The following is a 26084-nucleotide window of genomic DNA, read 5'->3' on the forward strand; positions in this document are numbered from 1 at the left end:
AAAGTGTATTTTCTACAGATGACGGCTGACAAGCAATTACTTGTTGTTAGTATAATCCTTGGTACATGTCTACTTACTTGTTGAGCACAGGAGGAAGTGACATCACGGACATCAGCGTTTCCACGGTTATATTTTTGGGTCCTATCTTATTCATCAGATTAACAGCTGGGTCTCTGTTAAAGAAGATTAAAGAATTAGTAAAATAATGCAAAACAATATGCCTGCATAAGGTCATAGTTAATCATTTAGTTTTTTTAACTCCATAAAACAGAGAGTTTTTACTGTTCATGAATGTACAAGTAATGAATTTAAGTTGGTATGACCTACCTTCTATTATCACTGCTTGGAGGGGGAACCCAATGGTCATAGTTAGTTTCCACTTCAAACCATCTACAACAAACAAAAGAGAACAAATTGGTTGACCACTTCCTTTTCCATTACATACAAAGAGATAGAAAACAAGGACTACTAAAACAATTAAGGAGTAACAGGACCTTTAGCTGAAAAAATTCCTGCCAATGAATTTTTTTTGTATTTTTTATATTACTAATTTAATATGTACTTTTTAAAACATTTTAAAACGGTCTTGTCATGGGACTTCTTGACTTATTCATAAGATATCGCCCCACAAATACCACCCTGTTTAGAGTTTGTATGGAGTTTAGATACATATATGTACTTCATGTTTACGGGCCCATAAGGGAGTCCATAATGCGAATTTTTACGCACAAACGATGAATATGAAAGATAACACTATATACTCAAATATTTCATAATATTCATACTGTTTAACTTATCTGAAAGCAATTGTTTTTATTTTATATAGTATTTGGATGGGATAATTTCTGCATTTTTCAAGGCAGCTTCAACGACAAAAACCTCATTTGGAAAAAATTCTGTCAATAAATATTTCTAAATTTACGATTGAATGTCAGTCCTTCATCGTAATTATTCACTGCATAAATATCACAGGGTGAAGCTAACCTCAATATCGCACAGGACATCGTTGAATTAGACGTAAGCATGGAAAAAAACGCTTCACGATTGTATTTTCCGAGTGCGGGAAATCAATTGTGACGTCACACGAAAAATATAAACATTCAAAATTATCTAATTAGAGAGAATCTCTGCAACTAAACACGAAAAAATATTAATTTAAAAAAATCTGCTTCAGAAATTTATCACGATACATTGACTGTGACCTGTTTATTATGAAATAAAACTGATCATGACGGGTGTGTGTACTTGATCTCCCTGCACTGAGAATTCAAAGACTACGTCTATGACGTCACTGACGTCAGACTGCAGGGTAAAGAGAAACAAATGTGTGGACTGGGCAACTTCACATAGTCTAAATGATGGCAAGGTCTTAAAAATTTTTATCAATAATAACTTCTAAAATTAAATGTTAATTTTAGAATTTAGAATAAAATTACACAAGAACTGTTGATTTTAACAACGTTTAACGTGTATATCATCACCAATTATGACGTGATATGTCTTTTAAGTCATGTGACATGTGTCCTGTCTCCCCTTAAGGCCATCAATGGTTGACAGTATTTTCCCTAACCTTCCATTTTCGGGGTCCAGTTTCCACAGATCTACAGGACCAATCCTCCCTTTGGTGATGATCATACCCTCTCCCTTCTGGACTCCTCCAATGATAATGTACCCCGAGGCCTCGGTGGTAGTGTAGGCCATTTTGTCTACAGCGTCCTTAAAGTTAGTACACTCTGCCACAGTCTACAGTGAATACAAAGATTCAGAACTTTGCAGTAATACTAGGGTATGCAGTTCATTCTCTATAGAATTGTTGAAAATAAAAGTTCTGTTCACATTTCTTTAAACCTTTGAGAAAAAATAATTATAGATTTACAAAATAAATACATGTATACAAATCTGAACTTACATCTCGCATTAAGAAGCTGATGGGCATGGCTTTCCTATCTAGTAAAGCAATGATAAAATTCTCCCACCAAGCTCCCTGGTCTGAAAAAAGTCCATATAAATAGATACCTGCATTTAGCAAGAAGCCCAATGGTTACAACACTCACCTGAGTCACTCTGGCCCTGCTGTTCTTCACAAAGAACAAAATTTGAAAGATCTAAATCTACACCAGGTCAGGTAGTTCCATCTTTTCTGGGTCAGTGGTTCTTAAGAAGGTTTTTTTTTTAAATGCCATTAAATTTTAAGTCATTCTTAATTATCTCCTCTTACAAGACATTGTACAAAATAATTTGAATCCCATTTCTGCAAGGATGCTTTGTGCCAAGTTTGGTTAAAATTATAAAAGGTACAAAATCAACAAAAGTTACAATGATGACAACAATGACAGACAACAGACAAATTTTGATCAGAAAAGATCACATGATCCTTTTGATCAGGTGAGCTAAAAATAAATGTCACCTCAGTAAAGATTCATTAGCTCTTGTCTGAAACACATCACCAACAGTTAAATATGTTTGTCATAATGTTAACTGGGATTACCTCTCTCATCCAGTGTCATGGTAAAAGCTTTAGGTCGCATTCCCGTGATTAGCCCTACATACCCAGCATAGGTCACACCACTGTATACTGTCTGTGCATAGAGAGGAATAAAGGTCATTTATTGTACACATAAGAACAATTCCTCAAAATAACTTGTAATTATTTTCTATACCAGTAATTTTTTCCTTTTACCAATCATAAAATCAAGCAGTTTCACCAAATCATGCTTATGAAAAAAAAAATTAATAATTTATGAAATGTAATAATGTAAGAGATTGTATTAGACAGATGTATTTTGACCTGATTATTTTTTATGAAGTCCACTTGTATTGTGATATTTCGCAGCATGTCAACAAAGCTGTAGTCAAGGTTACGAGAGTGCCAAATCTGTCCACTTGCATCTTGGGTAACAATGCTTGTGCAAAACCTAGACACAAAATTTGAAATTATTCATCTTCATAATGAACCATTCTTCATCATTCAGTGGTACAGATTCAAACCTTGCAATGTCAAAATAAATCTTGCATTTTTAAGATATTGATGTTTCAGATACATGCATAAACATTATCATGCTTTAGTAATGTTCAATATATTAATAATTTGTTAACTGAAATGCAAATTTCTACTAAAAATACGAACAATATTCAAAACTTTCTACAAGATAAACATCAAAATACTTACGCTGTGACATCATAAAGAATGTTCATTCCCACAATGCCACCAAGGTCCATATTGAGAGCCTTTGCTATACCTAGTATGAAAAAAATTAAAAGTCAAAAACTGTTAGTATCACATCATGGTCAACTGAGGACATGACATTTTTAAAATATTCAATTTATTCACTGACAGCACCATCATTCATTTATAAGTAAAGGAAGAGGTCCATGGGCCAAACGCTTGCCTGATCGAGTCATATATGACCAGAATCAGAAAAATTATTTTAGCCCTTGTCTTGGGGTGAGATAAATATGTTATAATTTATAATATTTAGTCTTTGTGAATGTTGTACCTCTCATTTCTCCTGCATAAGGCTTTGGGAGATAGTTATCAATGTCTGCTGCCACAGCTTCTATTGCCTTCACTGTCAAATTGGCAAATGGGAACTTTCCCAGGAATGACCTGAAAACAATATCAACTGCCAGTATAAATTAAGAAATGCGGAAAAGTGAGATTAAATTGAGATTTTTTAATGCCCCAGTAATCAAAGATTGAGGGTGTATGTAGTTTTTGCCCCACCCATCCGTCCGTCTGTTTGACCTCAAAACTGTTAACCTTGCCCATAACTTTTAAGTGGATGGGGCTATGGCTTTCATATTTTACTTAAGTAATTAAAAAATATTGTTTGGAAGGTAGGGAATCCTGAAAAATATATAAATCATCAACTCAAAAATCAACGAATTTTTTTAACCACAAAAAAAAAAAAAAAAAAAAACCACCCGCCCGGCGGGGGGGGGGAGGGTGTTGCAGTCTTTATATAGATCCGTTCAGAATATAGATAACTTTATTGCAAATAGCTATTTAATTTGCAAATGCAATGCTTGTTATACACTATACACTACAGAGATCCATGGAGATGATAAAGTTTCCTTGTTTGTGACTTACATAAAGACGTTATACACATCTGGCACTATTTCTTTGTGATCCTTGGAGACTTTAATCCATCTCTCCTCTTCTGGTAGGTCTAAATTAATTGTATATTTTGGCGGGGTTGTCATATTATCTGGATAGCAACTGACATGATAAAATGTAATGATGAGACTGAGACCAACAAGAAACGTAGCGGTAGAAGCCATTTTCATATCATGTGATTCCTCTTAAGGTCATGTGACGTAGAACAGAACTCTCCTGAAAGGAGGCGAAAAAGTGATTATATTTCAACATGAATCCAAAGGGAAACACGAGGGCAAAATATTATGGCACAAATAAGCCTCAAAAAGACAAATTTAAGGGACACAAAGGAAAAATAAGAAAGCAACAACTGTACAAATCAAAACCGAAGAATTTAGATCTAATTAACTCTGAAATAACAGGATTACAAAGTCGATATCAAAATGTAAGTTGACTTGAACATTACGGATTGTAACTTTCCATATTTTATAAGTTCTTTTAACTGGATACGAGAGTCATTGTCACTTATAACTTCTTTATTAAAATACATTTAATTTCAGATACAAGCTAAAGACATAAAAAAGTTTGCAGACTTCCCATTATCAAAGAAAACATTGGACGGTATGTAGGCATGATGTTTAAAAATTCCCAGAAATAGAAAAAATTTAAATACTCATGAAAGTCGTCTATTATCAATCTTAAGCAATTTGGTTGAACTCCTAAGTGGAGTTACCAGAAAAAGAGAACCAAATCCCACGTTTTCATTCTTGTTATGAGTGATATTTTTGCTGATTTTGTTAATAGGATTGCTGAAAGCCAAATACACCACTCCAACAGAAATTCAGAGAGAATCCATAGGTTTGGCTCTGCAGGGAAATGACATTCTAGGAGCAGCAAAGACAGGCTCAGGGAAAACTCTGGCTTTCCTTATCCCTGTAAGACATCAGCACTGTAACAGTCTACCATTATTGCAATAATAGTTCATTATTTATCCAGTTCTTTGAGGAAAAAGACTTTGTATACATTGAAAAATACATGGACATTCTTTTAAAAAAAGTATTTATATGATATGTAAGTGTATGATCCTCTTATGAAAGCAGAGTAAATTTTAAGCCCCCGTTTTAATCAGATGGGTGTATATGGGCATCATACATAATCTTTGCAGGTTTTGGAGTGTTTATTCCGTCAGAAATGGAGTTCTATAGATGGACTGGGTGCCCTAATTATCTCCCCTACACGAGAACTAGCTTACCAGACATTTGAAGTTTTAAAGAGGATCGGAAAATTTCACGACTTTTCTGCAGGCCTAGTTATTGGTGGAAAGGTATGATTTTATATTCTCTCTACAGTTGATTTAAAAAAATTTAATTGCTGGCAAAAAACTTCAGAATTTTTTTAATGTTTACATATTTAATACCTCTTTTTGTCTTCAGTTACTGAAAGAGGAGACAGCTAGAATCAACCGGACCAACATAATCATCTGTACCCCCGGACGACTTCTACAACACATGGATGAAACCTTCAACTTTACTGCAGATTCACTTCAAGTTCTAGGTAAGATATATATTTCTTTAATTCAATGTTCCATCAAATAGCTTATCAGATATATGAATAACAACACTCACTTCGTTGTTTTTTTTTTTTTTTTTGCAGTGTTGGATGAGGCAGACAGGATTTTAGATCTTGGATTCAGTAGAGACATGAATGCCATCATAGAAAACCTTCCCTCAGAGAGACAGACGTTACTCTTCTCTGCCACACAAACAAAGTAAGAACTTACGATCTCCAGAAATATGTTCCAAGTTAATTTAGTCAATATAAGGCCTAACCTAACTCTTTCTAAAAACTTGATATAACTTTGACTTGATTTAACATTTTTTTTTAAATATTGAGTAACATACCTTATAATTGATATTTTTGCTGAGGACTGGATTCAGCTATTTTTTTTATTTTGATAAATCTTTAGCTTAGTGTCAGATTTATCCCCCTTGTTGCTGCTAAATCCTAGGCAAATTGCAGTCCACAGAAATACAGATTGCACATATGATGTCTTTAATAATTTTTCACAATTAATTGTTCTTATAGATCAGTGAAAGACCTGGCTCGTTTGAGTCTGAAGAACCCAATGTTTGTTTCTGCTCATGAGCATTCTACATACAGCACACCCTCCCAGCTAGAGCAGGTAGAGCCCCCCAAAAATGCAATCTGTTAAAAAAAAATTATCTTGAAAAGAAAAAAAAAAAATTTGTACAATGCTTTGTGTCAATATGTTTTGAATTTTTCACCCAATTTCTGAAGTTGTGATAACAATTTAAATTTTTTTCATCATTTTGTTATTGATGATCAATGACCAGTAGAAATTTTATATTTGTAAAATTAAATTGTTTTTGATCAATAGAAGGTTTGTTTTTGTAGAATTACGTTGTTTGTGAACTTCATGACAAAATCAGCATGCTGTGGTCTTTTGTGAAGAATCATCTTAAGTCCAAAGTCCTTGTCTTTCTGGCCAGTTGTAAGCAGGTAAACATACTGACATTATCATCTCTTGTATTACTGTAAACGTATTACATTTGGCGGCGTATTCTTTTTAGCGCTTTTGGCAGAAAGATACTTCCGCTTATTCAAGTACATCGCTAAATGTCTTAAACAATGATACTTGGTTAAGAAAATCAAGAAATGCGCTAAACCAAATCTATGCAAACTTGTTTAAAATTCACTTTCCGCTAAATATCGTACATGCTAAATATAGTACATTTACAGTAATACATTAGATAAGATCATCACGTTCATTTTATTTCCACATTTTGCAATGAACATTTTTGCCAGGTAAAAAAATAGTAAATAATTTCTTTGTTGAAATGAAAGAAAGTACACCTCTATTTGCGACTTTGTTTTCAGAACCAGTGAATTGAATAAAAAGTTGTTTATATTTCCATCTATTCTAAATACAAACTGAATAGGACTTTTTCACTCTGGACTTTTTAAAAATGACTATTGATATAAATTTACATTTCAGGTAAAGTTTATATATGAAATCTTCAGAAGATTAAGACCTGGTGTGACAGTCCTAGCTTTACATGGTGCAATGAATCAACTAAAGCGTGTCGACATGTACAACCAGTTTTGTCGTAAACAGAATGCCGTCTTGTTTGCTACTGATATTGCAGCAAGAGGATTAGGTAAGAGTTATCCCCCTGTAAGGAAAGCCTCAACATGAACTGTTAGATATTTGTCAAAAAATTATTTAATAATAAAGGGGAAAAACTTCTGTTTGAAACTATGTTCTATAAACATGTACTTCCCAATCTCTAAAGGAGAAAAAAAATAGTGAAAATTTTAATCCTCACTTGTTTGAATTCATCCCAGTTGTTACATTATACTTTTGCCCCTCATAATTTTAAGGTGTAGTTTGATAACTTTAATGGACTATTTACAATCACTGAATTTAGATATTCCTGAGGTGAATTGGGTGATACAGTTGGATTGTCCAGAGAATGCGAACACGTACATCCACAGGGTGGGGCGGACGGCCCGCTATCACAAAGACGGTGAAGCCCTACTGGTCCTCCTACCCTCCGAGGAGGAGGGCATGATTGCGCAGCTTGAGGAGAAGAAAATCCCCATCAATAAAATTAGGTCAGGATTTCACTAGATACTGGAATATTGGTCAGAAATTGCAGAGCTTATGTCTTTTATGTCAGTTATGTCTTTCACAAAAATCTTGTTAAAAAGAGTTTGCTTCGATGCAAGTGACTGTCATTTCAGACTCATCAAAATGAAGTAGTGTAAGAATCTGTGAAATTTATAGAAGGAAATTTATTTGGTTTAAACCACCTTTTTATGAAGCAAAAAATATTCCAATAATTGTGGAAATTGCTACATAATTGAATTAATTTATAGAATAAATCCCAAAAAGCTGTGGAGCATTCAGACAAAACTGGAGTCACTTTTAGCATCTGATCCTGCCTTGAAAGAGACAGCACAGAGGGTAAGTGTATCTTCAGTGGCAACTGTAAATCCAATTTGATGTTATTAGGAGTTACATAAATTTATTTATGCAGTGCACGATTTCTCTATGTAAACAACAATATCGTGCAGCTCCCAAACACATTTCTACATGAAACTGAATGATTTTTGAAATGTACTAAATGGGTATTGATTAAACCATGATAAAGCTGATCTGTGCGTGGTTAAGAGAAGATTTACAATTTGTCTATACATGTATATTCTTTTATTTTTTAGGCATTTCTTGGTTACTTGAGGTCTGTGTTCCTAATGAGCAACAAAAAGGTTTTTGATGTTCACAAACTAGACACAGAGAAATTTTCAAGGTATGAAAAGCTAGAATTAGGGAATAACTATCTTCTAATTTGGTACATGTATTTTCGACCGTTAATGCTGATTTAATGGTCGCAAACTGAGTTTTATCGGTGACGCATAAGCGGAGCCAGTAAAACGGATGTTTGCAACTGTTAAATCAGCATTAACGGTCTACCAAATTATGTTATTCTTTAATTTTTATGCATTTTGTTTGTTGTTTATGTCTTATTTTGTTGAGTTTAGTTATATAAAATACGTCATAGAGCATTGTGTTTTTGCAACGATCTATTATGACGTTGCAATGAAAATCTTTCACTCTCGTTAATGCTCGTTTTACTGCCTCAAACAAAGCACATTAGCCAATCAAAACGTGTTTTACAAACCAATCACATTAGAATGTAATTTTATAAGAATAAAAAATCCTAAAATGCTACTTAATTGCAGTAGGTAATATTGGAAGACTAATATTATTAAATGAAAAAAGGACAAGTGTTGAGTAATAGAATAACTTTTTCATTCTTAACTCCTCAGCTCTTTGGGTTTAGCAATTCCACCAAGAATACGATTTTTGAAGCGTGAGGAAAAACGTCAAGCTGAAAAAGAGGCCCAGAAAAAAGACAGTCTTGCAAAATTAAAACGGACCGCTGAGGAGGAGGAAGATGAGGAGGACATCTCAGGAAGTGAGGAAGAATCAGAGGAAAGTATATCTGACTTTGACACAGACATGAAAATTACGGAAAAAAAACGTGCTGAAGTCAAACATTCAGATGAATATGATTCTTCAGAATCTGAAAGTGAAAGTAGAGGTGTGAGGACTAGTAAAAAGGAAGAGAGTTTGAATTTTGATTTAGATGATGACAATAGTGATTTATTCACTGTGAAAAGGAGAGTGCTACCAGATACTGATTCAGAGGATGAAAAAAGAGATAAATCAGTGAAGAAAGAAAAAGATAAAAAGCCACTGTCAAAATTTGCTCTAGCTAAAAAATTACAGAAGAAGAATGTAAAAGTGAATACAAAAGTGACATTTGATGAAGAGGGAGAGGTAATATACTTACATTTATAGAACTTTTTAAAACTTAAATGACAGGACATTTTTCCATGAGCTGATCAAAGAAATAATTATACTCCACCACACTTACTTAACAACCTTGATGTTTAAGATTTAAAGTTTAAAATTTTTTTTTCAAAGTTTTTTTTTTATTGTTTTATGGAGATCTCAAACATTTTCCAAAGGTTATTGATAAAATTTTTCAAGAAAGTATTTCTTTAAGAATTTGGAAAGAAAGTTTTGAATCCTGCTAGTATATATAATTTTTAAACAAAGATCTTGTATAGTTGAAAGTATAACTTTTGAATGCTGTAGACTGTGACAGATGTGTTGAAGAAATCCACAGTGGAGGATGAAGAGGAAGAAGATGAAGGAGGGATAGACATAGCAGCAGCCAGGCAGAGGATGATAGAGGAAGACAAGATAGATAAACAGATCTATACGGAGCGGATCAAACAGAAACACAGGGTAAGATAAACAGATGATAGGGAGTGGATCAAACAAAAACACAGGGTAAGATAAACAGATCTATAGGGAGTGATCAAACAAAAACACAGGACCATAAGATAAACAGATCTATAGGGAGCGGATCAAACGGAAACACAGGATAAGGTAAATAGATCTACAGGGAGCGGATCAAACAAAAACACAGGGTAAGATAAATAGATTTACAGGGAGCGGATCAAACAGAAACACAGGGTAAGGTAAATAGATATACAGGGAGCGGATCAAACAAAAACACAGGGTAAGATAAACAGATCTACAGGGAGCGGATCAAACAAAAACACAGGGTAAGATAAATAGATCTACAGGGAGCGGATCAAACAAAAACACAGGGTAAGATAAATAGATCTACAGGGAGCGGATCAAACAAAAACACAGGGTAAGATAAACAGATCTATATGGAGGGTATCAAACAGAAACACAGGGTAAGATAAATAGATCTATAGGATGGGGATCAAACAAAAACACAGGATAAGATTAGAATTTAGGTTCATTACAAAAACACAGGGTAAAAAACAATATCAGACATTACAGAAACACATAATTTTTAAGGAGTGGAGAACAGAAACACAGGGTAAGAGGAAAGCAAGAGCGGAAGACAAAAACACAGGACCATAAGATAAACATTAAAGAACAGAAACACAGGGTTCATACTACAGGGAGCTGTTAGAAATAAAATGAGAACAGGAAAACACAGGGTAATTCCTAAACAGATTTTGCTGGAGGGAATTAAACACAGGGTAAGAGATCTATAGGGAGCGGATCATGCAAAAACACAGGGTAAGATTATCGTTAAGGTTTATTCCTTAAAAAAAAAATTAATATCAGACATTACGGACATTATTTCTATTTGTTCAGGAGGAGAGATTGCCAGGTGTCGAGAAGAAAAAGCTGTTTTTTTGGAAGCATAATTCTGAACAATTCATTACATACTCAGAACATACCTTAAGCCATCATCATTCTGTTTGAATTAAATTTGAGGGACTAAAAACGATTTTTTCTACAGAATTCATGGGCAATTCTCACTTCATTTACCTGGTAATTGGTTATTGAACTTTTGTAAATGTTTGTTGAATCACTGTAGTTAGCTAGAAGAAATAAAAACTTCTTAACAATCTACTGTATGTAAACATAAAATGTTTCTATTACAGGATGAGGATGAGATGGTTGTCCAGTTAGGAGGGTCTGATGAGGAGGAGGGGGAGGAAGATGACCCCCTCAGTTACATCCCCACCCCCGACAATTCTGACCAATCAGGAGAGGAGAGCGAGGGAGAAGTGTAAGTAATAAAAACAAACATGTTTAACTCGGAGCACCAATCTTGGCTAGCCATGAGTTTCTGCTTCACCATTCCTCTCTTTGACTCTTGAGAAGAGCAGTGAATCAGAAGGTCTTGGCTAACCAAGATGGGAGACCATTGGACATGGATTTATATAATTCTGTATGTACATGTAAATCAAGGCTACCTCCACGGTCTCAGAAAAAATTTTGGTAATTACATTTTCTGATTTAAGCAATGAAATAATACAAAAATAATACAAACATTTCTGTTTCAAAAATCTTGTCAAGAGAGAATCATTTATCATGGGTTTCTAAAATTTCAGACCATCAAAGAAGAGAAGAATGGTGGTGAATAGTGATGAGAGCAGTGATGAAGAGGAAGACAATGACAGCGAAGAAGAAGAAGATGATATGGGGGATAGTGATGATGAAAGTGAAGAAAGTAATGAGGAAAGTGAAGAGGAAAATGAAGATGAAATTGGAGGTGAAAATGAAGAAGACATTGACACTGGACTGAGTCTGAATGATGATGAGGCTATTGCCCTCAAACTGTTACAAAGCTGATATTAAATAAATGAAAAAATAAATCAGATTTTAAACTTTATTTTTGTTTTTATATCTTGGTAAAATATTTAATATCTTACTCAGTGAGTTATGTTCAGGTTTGGCACCAGCATTACCTAAAGGTCATAGAGATAGAACCTACTTTAGGAACATTGATTTCTTAACTAATCTGGAAGGCAGGCCTTAGCTCAGAAATAGGGAATCATGATACCTGACATTTTATTCAAGACTGAATCATGATTGAAGTACATGTACCTCTACCAAAAAATTTCAAAATTGTTCTATAATACATTAAGGGTAGTTTATATACGAGATTCATAAATTTTGTTTATGGCTAATTGGCTATAGTATTTATTACTTTTAAAATAATATATAAAAGGAAACTATCAAAATGTATAACAGTTCAGCTTGCTGCAAAATATCAAAGCATTCATACTGTAAATGAACAAATTTATATTTGTTCAATAGCTCTTGACAACCTCTTCGATTCATGGTTTCCTCTGAATTTTAAATAATAGTGTACAGGAAGTCTTGTACCAATGACATATCAAATACCATTGAAACATTCGGAGTTAACTTTTTTGGAATTTGTTTATTGGATATTTATGATTGTCTTAAAAATGCAAATGAATACAAATGATTGTCAAATAAGTCAACTTGATAATGAGAAACAATTAAACTTTGTAAACAAACAGTCATGCAAGTAAAATGAAGGTGTATAATAGGAATGTGGCTCCAAACAGGAAGCACCAAACTCGATCAAGGACCAGAGCCACCTGCTGCCACTCGTTCTGTACTTCCTGTCGCGCTTGCGCAGCTTTAGTACAAATGATCATAGTCTGCACATGACGTAATATTTCTTCCACGTCTTTCTCCAGTTTATTTTGGTTACCGGAAGTCTCAGATTTAACAATAGGTTCCACAGAAGGGATATCCAGGGCCTTCATTGTGAGAGTGTCCACCTCATTTAAAGGAAAATAACTATCGTCACCAAGACAAACTAAGCGCCTAAGTCCCCGTAAAAAGCACTGAAAACCAAAAGGTGGATAAAATAGATACTAGTATGGTAATTAATGAAACAAGAAAATCAGTCATCAAAGCTTTGATTTCAGTTGAAAATAATATACCAAATAATATTGAATTTATTCTTTGTATTTTATTTTTATTTACTTTAATGGTGTTCTGTTGGCAATGCTAGTTTTAAAATGATTTTTAACTGTCTTGGAACCTGTTTTTTAGTTAATTATACACTATAACAATGTTTTTAAAATGCAAAGAAGTCACCAAACGCAGGCAAATCGTTTAGAACCCTTGATTTGTTTTCTTACTTGTCGCATTAAATCTGGTACCCGTCGTCCCCTAGGACCACGTGACTGTGTAGTAATCACCCAAATCGAGGCTAACATAGATAAGGTTATCCACACTAAGGTTAGGCTGTAATACGTGGCTACAAGAGAAAGAAATGTTAATAAACACAACTCGCTCTGATTCATCAGTAGAGGTACCCCTCCATTTGTAAAAGTTGTCAAATAACCGTTTTAACCGGTTTATCTGATATTGCATCTTTGCATTATCAATAAGGCATCTTCTGAAGCCTTCAAGAATTCCCCTAGATCATGACCAAAGCTCTGCGGGAGCTGATAGGGTAAGAAATAACAATAAACACATTTATTTTTGCACTAAGTAATATGCTGTGTAGAAAGAAATATAATAGTCTTCTTCTTTTATCTACACGGATACCAAAAAGATAACCGAAGATATTATTTCCCTCAATTCTGTATGATATATGGTATCGCATTTATTGTTGTTCCAGCATTGCCGCTTCTGTCTTGTTTAAGAGTACAATCACTGTCAAATCTGTCATTTTTAGTCTTAGAACGGATATTGAGAACGTCGATTCGCCGCATGTAATCAACAGAAAAAATGATTTATATGAACAGATTAACAACAGAATCAGGACAGATGTAAAACTTTACACATTATTTTTTATCCTTCATTAGAAATGGTTTCTAAACTCGACACCACAATATCGATTACTTTCTTTGTCATCGTTTAACTGTGAAATCAGAATGTCTTTGACTTTCTTAACTTAGTGTAATGAGAAAGAACTGGAATGTCATTCTACCTCTTGTTTCTGCACAAATTACAACGATTGTCAGATAAATCAAGACTAGCATTGAAAAAAACCCCAAGAAATCACGTACAAGAACGGGAGAAAACACGACCAGAGAAAGATTCGAACACGGTCGTGTCCAGTGGCCTCTACAGATACAAACTTAGCTATCTAGCTACCAGCGATCAAACCTGCCTGATTACAACAAAGAAATGGAATATAAAGTTACAAACCTAGCGTGGGTAGAGTGGGATGAGCCTCGGGGAGGAAATCCTGTAGCAGTACAAGCAAGAGGAGGATCCCCAACATCAGTATAGCTCCTGAAAATATAATGTGTTTGTTTTCATAAAAAATGCAGACAATGACAAATTGTGAGGAAAATAAAAAGTGTCAAAATTTCAAATACACATGTACATGTATAGCATCGACAGACATATTGCAGAGTTCTTCCAACGTATAACCCTATACTCATCATTAAAACTTTTAATTAATTTTACGATGTACATACGACTTAACGATATCAAGTACTGATAAGGTACGAAAAAACATTGATATTGTAACACTATAGGTCGTATGAAGGACTTAATTATTTAATGACACGAGCTAAAAAGTAATGTCAATCGGTCAATTATGTATTAACAAAAGATACAAACCAAGTGTCATTCGTTCTTTGGAGTCTGGGGGCAACAGAAACTGGAATGGAACAAGAATTGCCAATAGAACAGCTGGTAGAATGAACACGTGACGATAATAGGTGGGGTTTCTCTGTAACCGGAAGGAGTATTCCATTTGAGGGAAACTGTTACTGGCGTACTCGAACCGTTTGTCTGTCCGTATTGACAAGGATTCCGTCAATTTCCACTCGGCATTAAACCTAAGGTCCTCTAGATCTAGCCCATTTACACCAGAGGCGAAGTGTGTGAGATTGATATTGGAATTATCATAGGTCCACGACCCAAATGTCAGTTTACATATTTGTTCATCAAATGGAAATCTGTTAAGATCCAAAGTACAGGGGGCCCGGAGCCGCATCTTTGGACTGTAGAATATGGCACCGGTATGAAAGACAATAGCGAGAGGTTCCTCTTTTTCTACAACAGTATCTGCACTAAATCAAAAAAGAAATCTGAATTTAGGCATATATCATTAGATGATTAGCATGGCCTCCTACAAAATGTATCCGAGTACCAGAGGTTTTGTTAAACATGAACGTGGAGTTTAAGGAATTGATTCTATTTCTTTCACGGTGAGTACTTTTTTAGTGTGGTTGTTATACCATGAACCAATTACTAGTATTCGAAAGAGAGAGATCGAATTGCTTAAAAATTAATTTATTTTAAAAATGTGAATTCAAGACGGACAAAAGGAAAGAAAAAAAATATAAATGCCAGTGTTTAATTAAGATACACTGTACTTATTCTCGTGTCAGCAAAATATGCCGAATACCAGCACCTGTTAATAAGAACTATATCCGGTTTCCAGATCGAGGTCGCTGGTAGATGGACAGTCATAATTCCACCGTATTTAGCAGGATTCCATGATAACCTATAGTCAGCCCAAAGATGTCGGAGAAACGCCCCGGACTCAAAAATCTGGCTCTTCTCATGCTAAAAAGGTAAAGCCAAGATGTTAACAAGAATAAATTGGTATACCGACTTTCACATTTTTTTTATTCTTGTAACATCAACTAAACATCTTTGATATATTTGAATGTCGAAGTGATGCCCACAGCAAGTGTTTTCCTCTTCTCATGTGGAAATTTTTAAATAATTCTGCTTCACAGAAATATAAAAACAGATCAGCTAATAAAGGAGCACAATAAGTGCTCATTGGAATTTCACTAATTTGAATTTTTGAGATCAACCACTGTTCTTATTTTCACATTTTACACGAAAAGATGTGAACAAAGTCAGCATGGTAAAGTATTGTCGTATTGGAATCAAACACCTCTTATATACCGGGTACCTTCATTCACAATAACATTTCAATTTATACATGCTACTACAATTCATTCTGAAAACGAATATTAAAATTCAACCGTTGTTAAAATTCAATCGTTGCTTTTCCAGTTTTCTGAAATATATAGAGAGGCATTAAGAAGTTTCTTCAAAACAAATACATTTGAAGTTAAATCTTCAATTTTGGGAATACTCCGACACTCCCTCCCCCACCCCTCACTCAAGGCCATCAGCAGCTTATCTGTACAAGTTAATTGTTATGTTTCTTATAATTCTTTAATTCCATTACAGTTACTAGTTTACTAATTTATTGAATAAGTGGAAATATTTACCAGTTCAGCAATCTCCGTCATAGCTAATCCCAGGGACACCACCACCACGGGGTTTGTAGAATTGGTGGGGCGGATCAAGCTATTGTAATTTTTCAAGATGTCTTTGATCAACATTTCCTCCTTGCTTACTTCCCCTGAATGAAGATGAAGAAATGTAGATTAAAAAGCTGATCAAATGAATGAAGCCTCGTGCAGAAATGTATTTAAATAGCAGCGCTATTGTCGAGGAGGGATCAATTTTACAGCCCTGCACTGAATATTAAATTTAAAGATAAATTTCGATTTATATTTCCCGCTGGTTTTAGTTTCAACCTTTTCAACTATTTCCTGATCATGACAAGGAGCACACGGCGGGTGTGGTGTGTCTCCATTTATGATGTTTCGGGGGTCCGTGTTTGCTCTGCTCTTATTTTGTATTGTTTTATAGACTTTGAGACTGAATACTGTTCGTTATCTCCATATCCTTCTTAGTGATGACTGTGAAGTAGTGGTATGTTTCTCTATATCGTGTAACATGCTTCTATTAAAATTTTAAAAAGTATAATGTATTTATTTATTGACTACATGATTTGTTTAATAACGTTTCGTTCTAGAATGTTTCATTAATTTATAAACGTCTTGGGGACGAGTCACAATTTTTTTTATACATGGCGTATTCGGTCGTAGCAATCGTGACATAGGTCATCTGTTTCAGATATACAGATTAAATAAACAATTAAAATATTTAAATCAAGTCTTATGGCAACCTTTCTGGCAGTGGGGAACAAAATACTAAAGCTTGAATAGGGTTATGGTTCAGATGCGATTTTGTGACAGGCACGTTGAAAATCACCCTGTCGATCAGTCAATCAACCATAAGAAAACCATTATGGGTGGGAACGAGTAGTTCTAAATCTAGTAAAACATGGCTGTATCTTGTGTACGAGAGATATAGCATTAAAAAATTCATCTTTGCCTTCTCAAATTGAGTTATTTCAAAGGGAAAAGGGAAATCTTTTGTCCAATAAGTACAATAGATTCACTGAATTTTGTAACGCTTATTTCTTAAGGTTCATTGATCGTTGTATAAGAAAGGTAACTCTCACTAGGTTAATGTCCTTGTTTAACAATTGTCAGGTAAAAAGGCAATCTATGTAAAATTTTGTCCTGCAAGGTATAATAAAACTTTGCACATTTTCCTTATAAATTAGGTTTGTTTTTGAAATTCTTTAGCAATAAATAAATTAATATATGAGTGAACGAAGGGTCGAAGAATTTCAGAGCAATCTTTCTATTAGAACTGAGTGGATGAAATACTAGTATACTTAGATTTAAATAATAAATGACTTTTATGAAGAGTTCTCTTGACTCTTGACCTCTTTGAAACGTTTTGTAAGCTAATTAGCTACCAATTTTATAACAAGCCTTTGAGTTTATATACTCGTACGTACTTATAGTATACATATCGGTGAGTTGGCTCAGGACTATATATTTAAGTGATTATAATACTTGATTCTACTGTATATTTCTTAATTGGTGCTCTGGGTGAGGTGTTAACTCTAGACTAATACAAACGATAAGATTTTTATTTTTTTTTTTATCTTAGTTTGCTGTCTTGTTTACACAAATTGGCTCCAGCTAGAACCATGTGAGGTGCATTACTTTCTAATTACACGTAACTCAAATTACAGTTTGTCACGGATGACTAAGAAATAGAAGTCCTTTCTATTTATCAATATGCCTCTAGTTTGGGTTGATTGAACTTTGAATTCATCAGCGTGTTTATTCAAACTTCTGTAACAGAATACACAGATTTCAACACAGCAAAGATATATACTTGCACTGAAGTTCTTTTGTTTAGGATGAAACCATTTCTTTGGGATTTTCGGGTCTGATTCTAACCTACAAGACTGTACACATCATTAAATGTTTATAAAATAAAGGATAGCCATTTAGTGCGGTGTTTACTTGGAATTCTTCTACTGAGGGATATCAAAGCAGCCTTTGTTTGAGTTTATCCCCTAAACTCTGATTAGAACTAGGTAACATTATAATGTTTACTCTGCAATTGTTTATAGACTGGAACGGTGTTTTCACGAGTATTTGATTATTAGAGTCGATCTCAATCTTAATACAAACAAATAACATTGTCTCAACGAGGCACATCGCTTTGTCAAGAAAAATTATCAATCAGCACCCCCCCCCAAAAAAAATCTAAAAATTCTTCCCATTTTTTCCAAATACGATATTTTGTTTAAATTTTAAATGTTACAGAAATATATAGGGGGTTTCCATTGATCTTTCAAGTGTACCAGGCAGAGCTTTTAACTTTGACGATTAATTAGGACAGTATTGAGTGAGCTGGCATCTTGAAGTCAAATTATCCTGAACAAGGAAAAGTGGTCAACGTGAAAGTGTTTTCCGGTAGTTTTAAAGTGTTCAGTAATTTACCAACTCTTCATTCATTAGTTTACAGTGGCAGGCACAGTGGGTTGCCTCTTGAAATTATTGGTTGGTAATTAAAATGTTTGAGTTTTTTCTTGTTTCTCTTCGCCGAAATATGTCATTTAATTTCATTTTAACCATTCCATGCCATTTTTGAATATTTTCACCGTGTTATACAATTTAGATATTTTCTGATTTTTCGAATTATGTCTTTGTACGCAAATTTGAAATGAGAAATTCGAAATTGCTACCAACTTACAATCAAGCATTTATTTTTCTTTCAAATACGTGCATTAATCAATCTTTTTTTTTTTTTTTTAAAGATTTGCGATTTTTACAAAAGAAAGAAAAAGAACCAAATTAAAAAATCAGTTTAGAATCGCTGTCATTTTTTTTATTTGCTTTACATGTATAAATTTCTTACCATGAGAAATCCCAATAACCAACAGGAAGAAAGCCACGGGAATCATTTTTCCAGGGATAATTTTTGTCGTCCTCATCCAAAAACAAAACACAGAGCCACCAAATTACACTTTCTTATAAATCCATTTTTAAGCAGTAAGAAAAGAATCGCTTCACAACAAATACAGTTGACATCGGATTGCAAAGTTTTAACTCCGGAAACCAGCAATCGGCCAAGCGATCAGGGTTCCTGCCGTTTGCTAATTGTTCTGCGCGTGTTATTCCTTCGTGCGTCCATCATTAAAGTGGTATTTAGAAAAACAAAATATGAGATGTATATATATAAACAATTTACACTCCGATTTAGGCGTGACTGTATCTACAGAGCCGGCGAGGAATACCGCACGCCGCGCTGACCAGCTTATCGCTTTTTCCCTGAGTTCGGAATGCGGAGATAATGGGGCTCTGGCTTGGCACCCCAGGAGGGGGGAGCGGTCATGACGTCACACTGAGCTCCTCCGTGGGGGTCCTCAAATTTTTCTGGTAAATCACGGGATCAATTCCGCTCTATGTTTTATAGAAACTGTCCATACGATATTTTTTTTTATCAGTTTAACAATTCTCAGCGCCCACTTGCCCTGGATCTCTCTTCGTCACGGGTGCCACTTCAAAGAAAAAATCTAGCTTTCATCAGTTGAGTAGTTTTACCTACATGACGGAGGCCTTTCTATCGTTTTTCCGTTTTGTTTTTTGTGAAGTCTGATAATGGCTGGAACTGAACTCTCTTGTCTTGTTAATCAGTCTTACTTATCATTCATCTTTTCACCCCCTCTTATGATTAATTTTTTTAACCTCTTTCGAGTTAAGTGGAAAGAAACATGTCTGATCAATTTCATTCTTTCAAAAATAACACGGACAAGCTGAATGTCTTGCTCACATGTTTTACCATAAACCTTAAGTAGAGGGTCTGCTTTAGATCGATAGTTTTACATGGTGCAATTTTTTTGTGATTGGTAATTTTCTTACCCCTCTTTCACAAAAGCCCCTTCTTTCCTAAAGGTTTGATTCTGGCTTTATCTTCCGATGGAGATTCAGTTTTACAGTATTAAAGAATAGCTTTGTGGCATTCATTCAAAATCTTTGCAACGCTTCAAATTTTACGTCAGACGTTGGTTTAATCCTAATCATGCCTAACATTAACACTTATTTAGATGTTTTGTTTTTGTTTTTTAAATTAGAAAATTACAGGAATAAAACTGAAGCTTTATAAATTGATTTTTGCAATCGTGCAAAATGTTTTGGTGCTTCGCACTTTCATTTCATTTACGTTATGTTCAGCTGTTTTTGATTGCTTGCATAATGTATTCGGTTTATAATCTTTATATCAATTCTTTAGACTGATTTTGGTTAAAATCTGACATGCATCGGAAATTCGTGAATGGACCTGGTACAATATGTGTCAATGTAATTCTCCTGCTATAGACAATTGAGGCAGGTGTAAGTCGACGCCGTGACAGACCCAATGGTGTCCGATTTCTTATTTTCTCATTTTTTTGGTAAAGGTTAAGAAGTTTAAATATATTTGAAATAAACCGTTGGGAGTATTTTAATTGAAATTTTCCCGTTAAATTAGCTAGCTTATTGTGTCAGTGCAGACATATTACAAGCTCACCATATTTACCAGTCGGAATTACATGTAAAGACAGTATATAGTCACAAATGATACAAACAAAGGGTGGATGCCTGGACTAGTATATTTTTTTTCACTTACTATATTATAAGGTTGTAATTATTTATAAACGATGCGAACAATAAATTCCTTAAACTTTAAGCAATTGCAAACTTTTGATGTTCAAAATTCTACCTTTCCCTAAACCATCCTTATTAAGCTTTACAAGTTTTTCCCTCTTTGAATTGCATCATTGTGAAAATTTGATTAAGATATTAAAATTTATGCGGTTAAACTTATTCATTTTACCCCTTTGAACATGATTGAAGTCTTTTGACAAAAGTTTATTTGTATCATCTGTCCTTAAGGGTTCTCTTAACGATGAAGGTAGGGTCTGAACTAAACAAGATAATAAGTCATCTGAAGACAAGAAGTAAATATAACCTAACAATGCATCGTGTATATATTTGTAACTTTACTGTGTTTGTATTGAAATATCGCATTTGAAGTCGAGTCTTTTAAAGTTTGAAACACAGGTTTCTCAATCGCCCAGGTGCTCCCTAAAAACAAGCTATAAGGTCGTGCTTGATAAGAAGGATTTTGTCGCATAATTTTTAGAAAAAAAATCTCTTATTTTGTTTGATTACTGATCATGAGGAATGAAGCTATACCTCACGAATATTAAGACCATACAATGCAAGGTTTTGTTTAGTGCACGATTCTGAAACAGTCACGCGATTGCATTGTGTCACCCTGTTCCAAAGAAACCGAAGGACACGAACTCGGCGCATTTCCAGTATTCACGCACAATTTCCAGCCAAAAGCAATTTAAGCCAGGATTTAAAAAGAGTAAAGGGGGAATAACGTGATGTAAACTTAATGTAGCGCATCCGACGGCTCCATGGGCTCTCAGCTCAATTTACAATGAACAAGAAAAGAATTATCAAGGGAGCTAACCTAGAACGAAAACAACCTGGGCATTGCACACATGGAAAGAAAAGGCATCGAACTCTTTCTTTTAAAACGAAATACTTTTGATTAGTTTTTGACAATTTTAATAAGTATTCTGTAATTTTAAGGAATGGTTACAGCCAGATGAAAAATAATATTTGATTAAATACAATCATTTGCTTAAATGCTGATTTTTAGTTTTTTATTAATCTCTTTCTCTCCTTTATCCATCCCCCCCCCCTTTCCCCTGCATTTTTACTTTGGGCTGATGATTTTGATTTCCTTATTTCATTTATACAAAATTCAATGATTAAATTATCCAAAATAAAAATAATTTATAACTTCAATGCATACAAATATTTGCATAGCTAGCAATTTAGACAAAATCGATTTTAAGAAATGATAGATATCAATCCCACGAAGAGTTATCTTTCTTAGCGTTTCAATGAATCTTCTTTTTTAACATATTGATGCCAAAAAAAAAATCAACCCAAAAAACAAGCTACTGTTACACACATCTGTGACGGCCCTCTTCCTGTCTATTAGCTGCATTTGTTGCCCTCTGGCACTGGTGATAAAATGTGCGGAGACGAGACCCTTTTTTCCATGCAGAATGAGTAAAAAAAGTACCTTAATTAATCATTTATATCGTATTTGAATGACATTTTGCACACTGTATGGAGAGGTTTTAAAAGATGATGCATCATGAGGCAAAAATTATTTTTATTTTGGAAAATTTAGTTACTAAGTATACATATTCAAACTGTGCCTGGGTCATGATATTTCTCTTGCTCATCTAGAATATAATGAGACCATGGTAGGAATGGAGATTTGTCACAACTAAAATGAAGGTTGCTTAATTAAGACCTTACTTTGGGACTTCAGGTATAGAAAAATGTGACCGATGTCGGGTCAAATCAAATTCTTTGAGGCCTAGAACATCAACTTAATTCAAGAGATGACCAAAAATAGGTCACCATGATCTTATTTTGAAATTGTATGGTTTAAAATACTAGTAGTAAAAGAAAATTCATAATTTGTATGCTTTTAGGCCTAGAACTATCATACTTCGTTTGCCTGGCGCATTTTCAGGGAGGGGAACATATCACGTACTGCTTTTTGAGAAAAAATGAATGTTAATATTTTCATTTATTTGGTATTTACAGTTAAACAGTTTATGTGAGTTCCACAGCATTGCGAAATTTTAATCAATTAATAAACAAACAGAGAATTTATCTCACTTTTCCTAGGGATTGGTACTGTTACGTTTTTGTTTGAAAGTATGATAAATGAGTTAATTTTTTTTCAAGGGAAAGACGAGGCCCGTCAGGGTCCATCTTTATACGTGTAGTGGCATGAATTTCTAGTTATCTGTTGGGAACAAATAATCAGTTTCTTAAGGGCAAATTAACCATTCTAAAGAGAGTGGTTTGCCAACGCTTTGAATTACGTCTGCCAAAAGTGTGTCTTGATTTCACTTGGTGCAAATAATCAAGGCGTTATTAGTTTTATAAAAGTGCAGAAGACTTATGACAGAGAAAGAGATTAATGAAACAATCTATTTAATTAAAGGAGTTGGCTTAACAAAATGGACGAAATGCTTTAAGAGTGACAAAACTAAAGTGATTGATTGGTTGATCGTATGTTGTTTGACGTTCCCGTCGAGATTTTTCATTCATACAGAAACGTCACCATACACCGGTGAAAAGGCTTCATATTTGACCTTTGCTTGGTTCTGGCCATTGAGCAATGTTACAACGCAAAATGTAATAACAACGCAAAATGTAATAAATAGAGGATATCTATATTGTGTGATTTGATATTGGCTTTATCCAACGAGTTGAAATGGTGTATATATTCGCGAGGCTTGTCTTATTAAACTAACCAACAACACATTTTAAATGACCAAAGATTGACCATATACATGTATCCATTATAAAAGATGTACATGTGTCGGGATGTGTACATTGGTTAACAAATTAGATGTGCATGTGTGTCAAGTGAGAAGGGACAGGGATATAGAGAGGGGTGTTTACTTCGAAGTTTAAGCTCTACTGGTCAGAGACAAGAAGAGATTATGCGAAAGTAAGGTGTACGTCGTCCGTCCCTCTGTCTAGCTGTCTGTCTGTCCGTCTGTCTGTAAACAATTTTTCAAATGCTACTCCTCCTACAGTTTTGGTCTGATTTCAATATAACTTAGAACACATGAAGACTACACTAAGTTACATAATTTAATGCATCGGATTTTGATTTCGATGAACGGTGTTGCCATGGTTACTGAAAATAGAATTTTCTGTGAAATTCCTTTAAAACGCTACTCCTCCTACAGTTTTGGTCTGATTTCAATATAACTTGAAACACAAGTAAACTTAATAAAGATACACAATTTATTGCCTCGGTTTTTAATTTTGATGAACGGTGTTGCCATGGTTACTAAAAATAGAAATTTCTGTAAAATTCTGTAAAACGCTACTCCTCCTACAGTTTTGGTGTGATTTCAATATAACTTGGCACACAAGTAGATTACACTAAGATACATAATTTAGTGCATCGGTTTAAGATTACAATGAACGGTGTTGCTATGGTTACTAAAAATAGAAATTTCTGTGAAATTTCTTTAAAACGATACGCCTCCTACAGTTTTGGTCTGATTTCAATATAACATGGCAAACACGTAGATATTACTAAGATACATAATTTAGTGCATCGGTTTTTGATTTTAATGAACGGTGTTGCCATGGTTACTAAAAATAGAAATTTCTGTGAAATTTCTTTAAAACGATACTCCTCCTACAGTTTTAGTCTGATTTCAATGTAACTTGAAACACAAGTAGACTACACTCAGATACATAATTTAGTGCATCGGTTTTTGAATTCAATGAACGGTGTTGCTATGGTTACTAAAAATAGAATTTTCTTTGAAATTCCATTTAAAACGCTACTCCTCCTACAGTTTTGGTCTGATTTCAATATAACTTAGCACACAAGTAAACATTACTAAGATACATAAATTATTGCATCGGTTTTTGATTTCGATGAACGGTGTTGGCATGGTTACTAAAAAAAGAATTTTCTGTGAAATTCCTTTAAAATGCTACTCCTCCTACATTTTTGATCTGATTTCAATATAACTTAGCACACAAGTAGACTACATTAAGATAAATAATTTAGTACATCTGTTTTTTATTTCTTTGAACGGTGTTGCCATGATTTCTAAAAAATTGAAAATTCTGTGAAATTCCTTTCAAACGTTACTCCTCCTACAGTTTTGGTCTCATTTCAATTTAACTTGGCATACAAGTAAACTTAACAAAGATATATTATTTATTGCATCGGTTTTTGATTTTGATGAAAGGTGTTGCCATGGTTACTAATAATAGAAATTTCTATGAAATTCCTTTAAAACGCTACTCCTCCTACAGTTTTGGTCTGATTTCAGTATAACTTGGCACACAAGTAGACTACATGTAGCGGGAAGGGTTTATTGATACCATATTATTCCATACAAATCACCAGCATTACAGACAAGCAAAAAATAAATTATCTCTCTCTCTCTCTCTGATTCTCTCTTTCCATCCAATAAAACAATGGATTGTTTCTGCACATCAATAGTAATACAATAATAACCAGAAGTCTCTGTCGAGATTGTAGCTCTACTGGCTTGTGCTTATGAAAAGGGAAGAGAAAGAACCCGTTGCCATCAGACCAAATCTGTAGGAGGAGTAACGTTTTAACGAAATATCACAAAAAATTCTATTTTTAGTAACCATGGCAACACCATTTATCGAAATCAAAAATCGATGCACTAAATTATGTTTCTTAGTGTAGGCTATCTGTGTGACAAGGTATACTAAAATCAGACTAAAACTGTAGGAGGAGTAGCGTTTTAAAGGATTTTTAGAAATTTATATTTTTATTAACCATGGCAACACCATTCATCGAAATCATATAAATCGATGCACTTAATTATGTATCTTGGTGTAGTGTTCTTGTGTGCAAAGTTATATTGAAATCAGACTAAAACTGTAGGAGGAGTAGCGTTTTAAAGAAATTTCACAGAAATTTCTATTTTTAGTAACCATAGCAACACCGTTCATTGAAATCAAAAACAGATGCACTAAATTATGTATCTTACTGTAGTCTACTTGTGTGCCAAGCTATATTGAAATCAGACCAAAACTGTAGGAGGATTAGCGTTTGAAAGGAATTTCACAGAAATTTCTATTTTTGGTAGCCATGGCAACACCTTTCATCAAAATCAAAAACTGATGCAATAAATTATGTATCTAAGTAATGTCTACCAGTGTTCCAAATTATATTGAAATCAGACCAAAACTGTAGGAGGAGTAACGTTTGAAAGGAATTTCACAGAAATTTCTATTTTTAGTAACCATAGCAACATCGTTCATTGAAATCAAA

The 26084-nt window shown here is 34.1% G+C and overlaps 3 protein-coding genes across 3 annotated transcripts in view; 1 reads left to right on the top strand and 2 right to left on the bottom strand.

Moving 5' to 3' along the window:
- The window catches only part of LOC134237155 (N-acylethanolamine-hydrolyzing acid amidase-like), a 4595-nt gene extending 283 nt beyond the window's left edge, over window positions 1-4312 (bottom strand). The window contains exons 1-9 of the mRNA XM_062719248.1: window positions 4091-4312; window positions 3498-3607; window positions 3170-3239; window positions 2789-2915; window positions 2489-2579; window positions 1910-1989; window positions 1571-1743; window positions 328-390; window positions 78-173 (exon numbers count right to left, since the gene is read on the bottom strand). Coding sequence (XP_062575232.1) covers window positions 78-173; window positions 328-390; window positions 1571-1743; window positions 1910-1989; window positions 2489-2579; window positions 2789-2915; window positions 3170-3239; window positions 3498-3607; window positions 4091-4287 — 1007 coding nt within the window. The 5' untranslated portion in view covers window positions 4288-4312. The remainder of the gene's footprint in view (window positions 1-77; window positions 174-327; window positions 391-1570; window positions 1744-1909; window positions 1990-2488; window positions 2580-2788; window positions 2916-3169; window positions 3240-3497; window positions 3608-4090) is intronic.
- A 26-nt stretch (window positions 4313-4338) lies between these two features.
- LOC134237148 (probable ATP-dependent RNA helicase DDX10) lies at window positions 4339-11832 on the top strand. Its single transcript, XM_062719242.1, has 17 exons — window positions 4339-4541; window positions 4657-4717; window positions 4901-5031; window positions 5262-5420; window positions 5530-5650; window positions 5750-5864; window positions 6182-6278; window positions 6512-6616; window positions 7113-7275; window positions 7546-7732; window positions 7997-8084; window positions 8339-8427; window positions 8948-9461; window positions 9783-9935; window positions 10830-10934; window positions 11123-11250; window positions 11576-11832. Exons 1-17 carry the CDS (start codon window positions 4368-4370, stop codon window positions 11814-11816), a joined length of 2631 nt encoding a protein of 876 aa, XP_062575226.1. The 5' UTR covers window positions 4339-4367; the 3' UTR covers window positions 11817-11832.
- Window positions 11833-12388: 556 nt separating this feature from the next.
- On the bottom strand, window positions 12389-19801 carry LOC134237157 (neuronal acetylcholine receptor subunit alpha-6-like). The gene is made up of 7 exons (XM_062719249.1): window positions 19068-19801; window positions 16220-16353; window positions 15382-15536; window positions 14583-15037; window positions 14163-14249; window positions 13145-13263; window positions 12389-12844 (listed from the first exon to the last, which is right to left on the bottom strand). The coding sequence occupies exons 1-7, from the start codon at window positions 19141-19143 to the stop codon at window positions 12512-12514; spliced, it is 1359 nt and encodes a 452-aa protein (XP_062575233.1). The 5' UTR covers window positions 19144-19801; the 3' UTR covers window positions 12389-12511.
- Window positions 19802-26084: the final 6283 nt, after the last annotated feature.

This window comes from Saccostrea cucullata, unplaced genomic scaffold (assembly GCF_032062105.1).
Source record: "Saccostrea cucullata isolate Sc308-1 unplaced genomic scaffold, CSIRO_AGI_Scuc_v1 ctg877, whole genome shotgun sequence".
Classification (NCBI taxonomy): domain Eukaryota; kingdom Metazoa; phylum Mollusca; class Bivalvia; order Ostreida; family Ostreidae; genus Saccostrea; species Saccostrea cuccullata.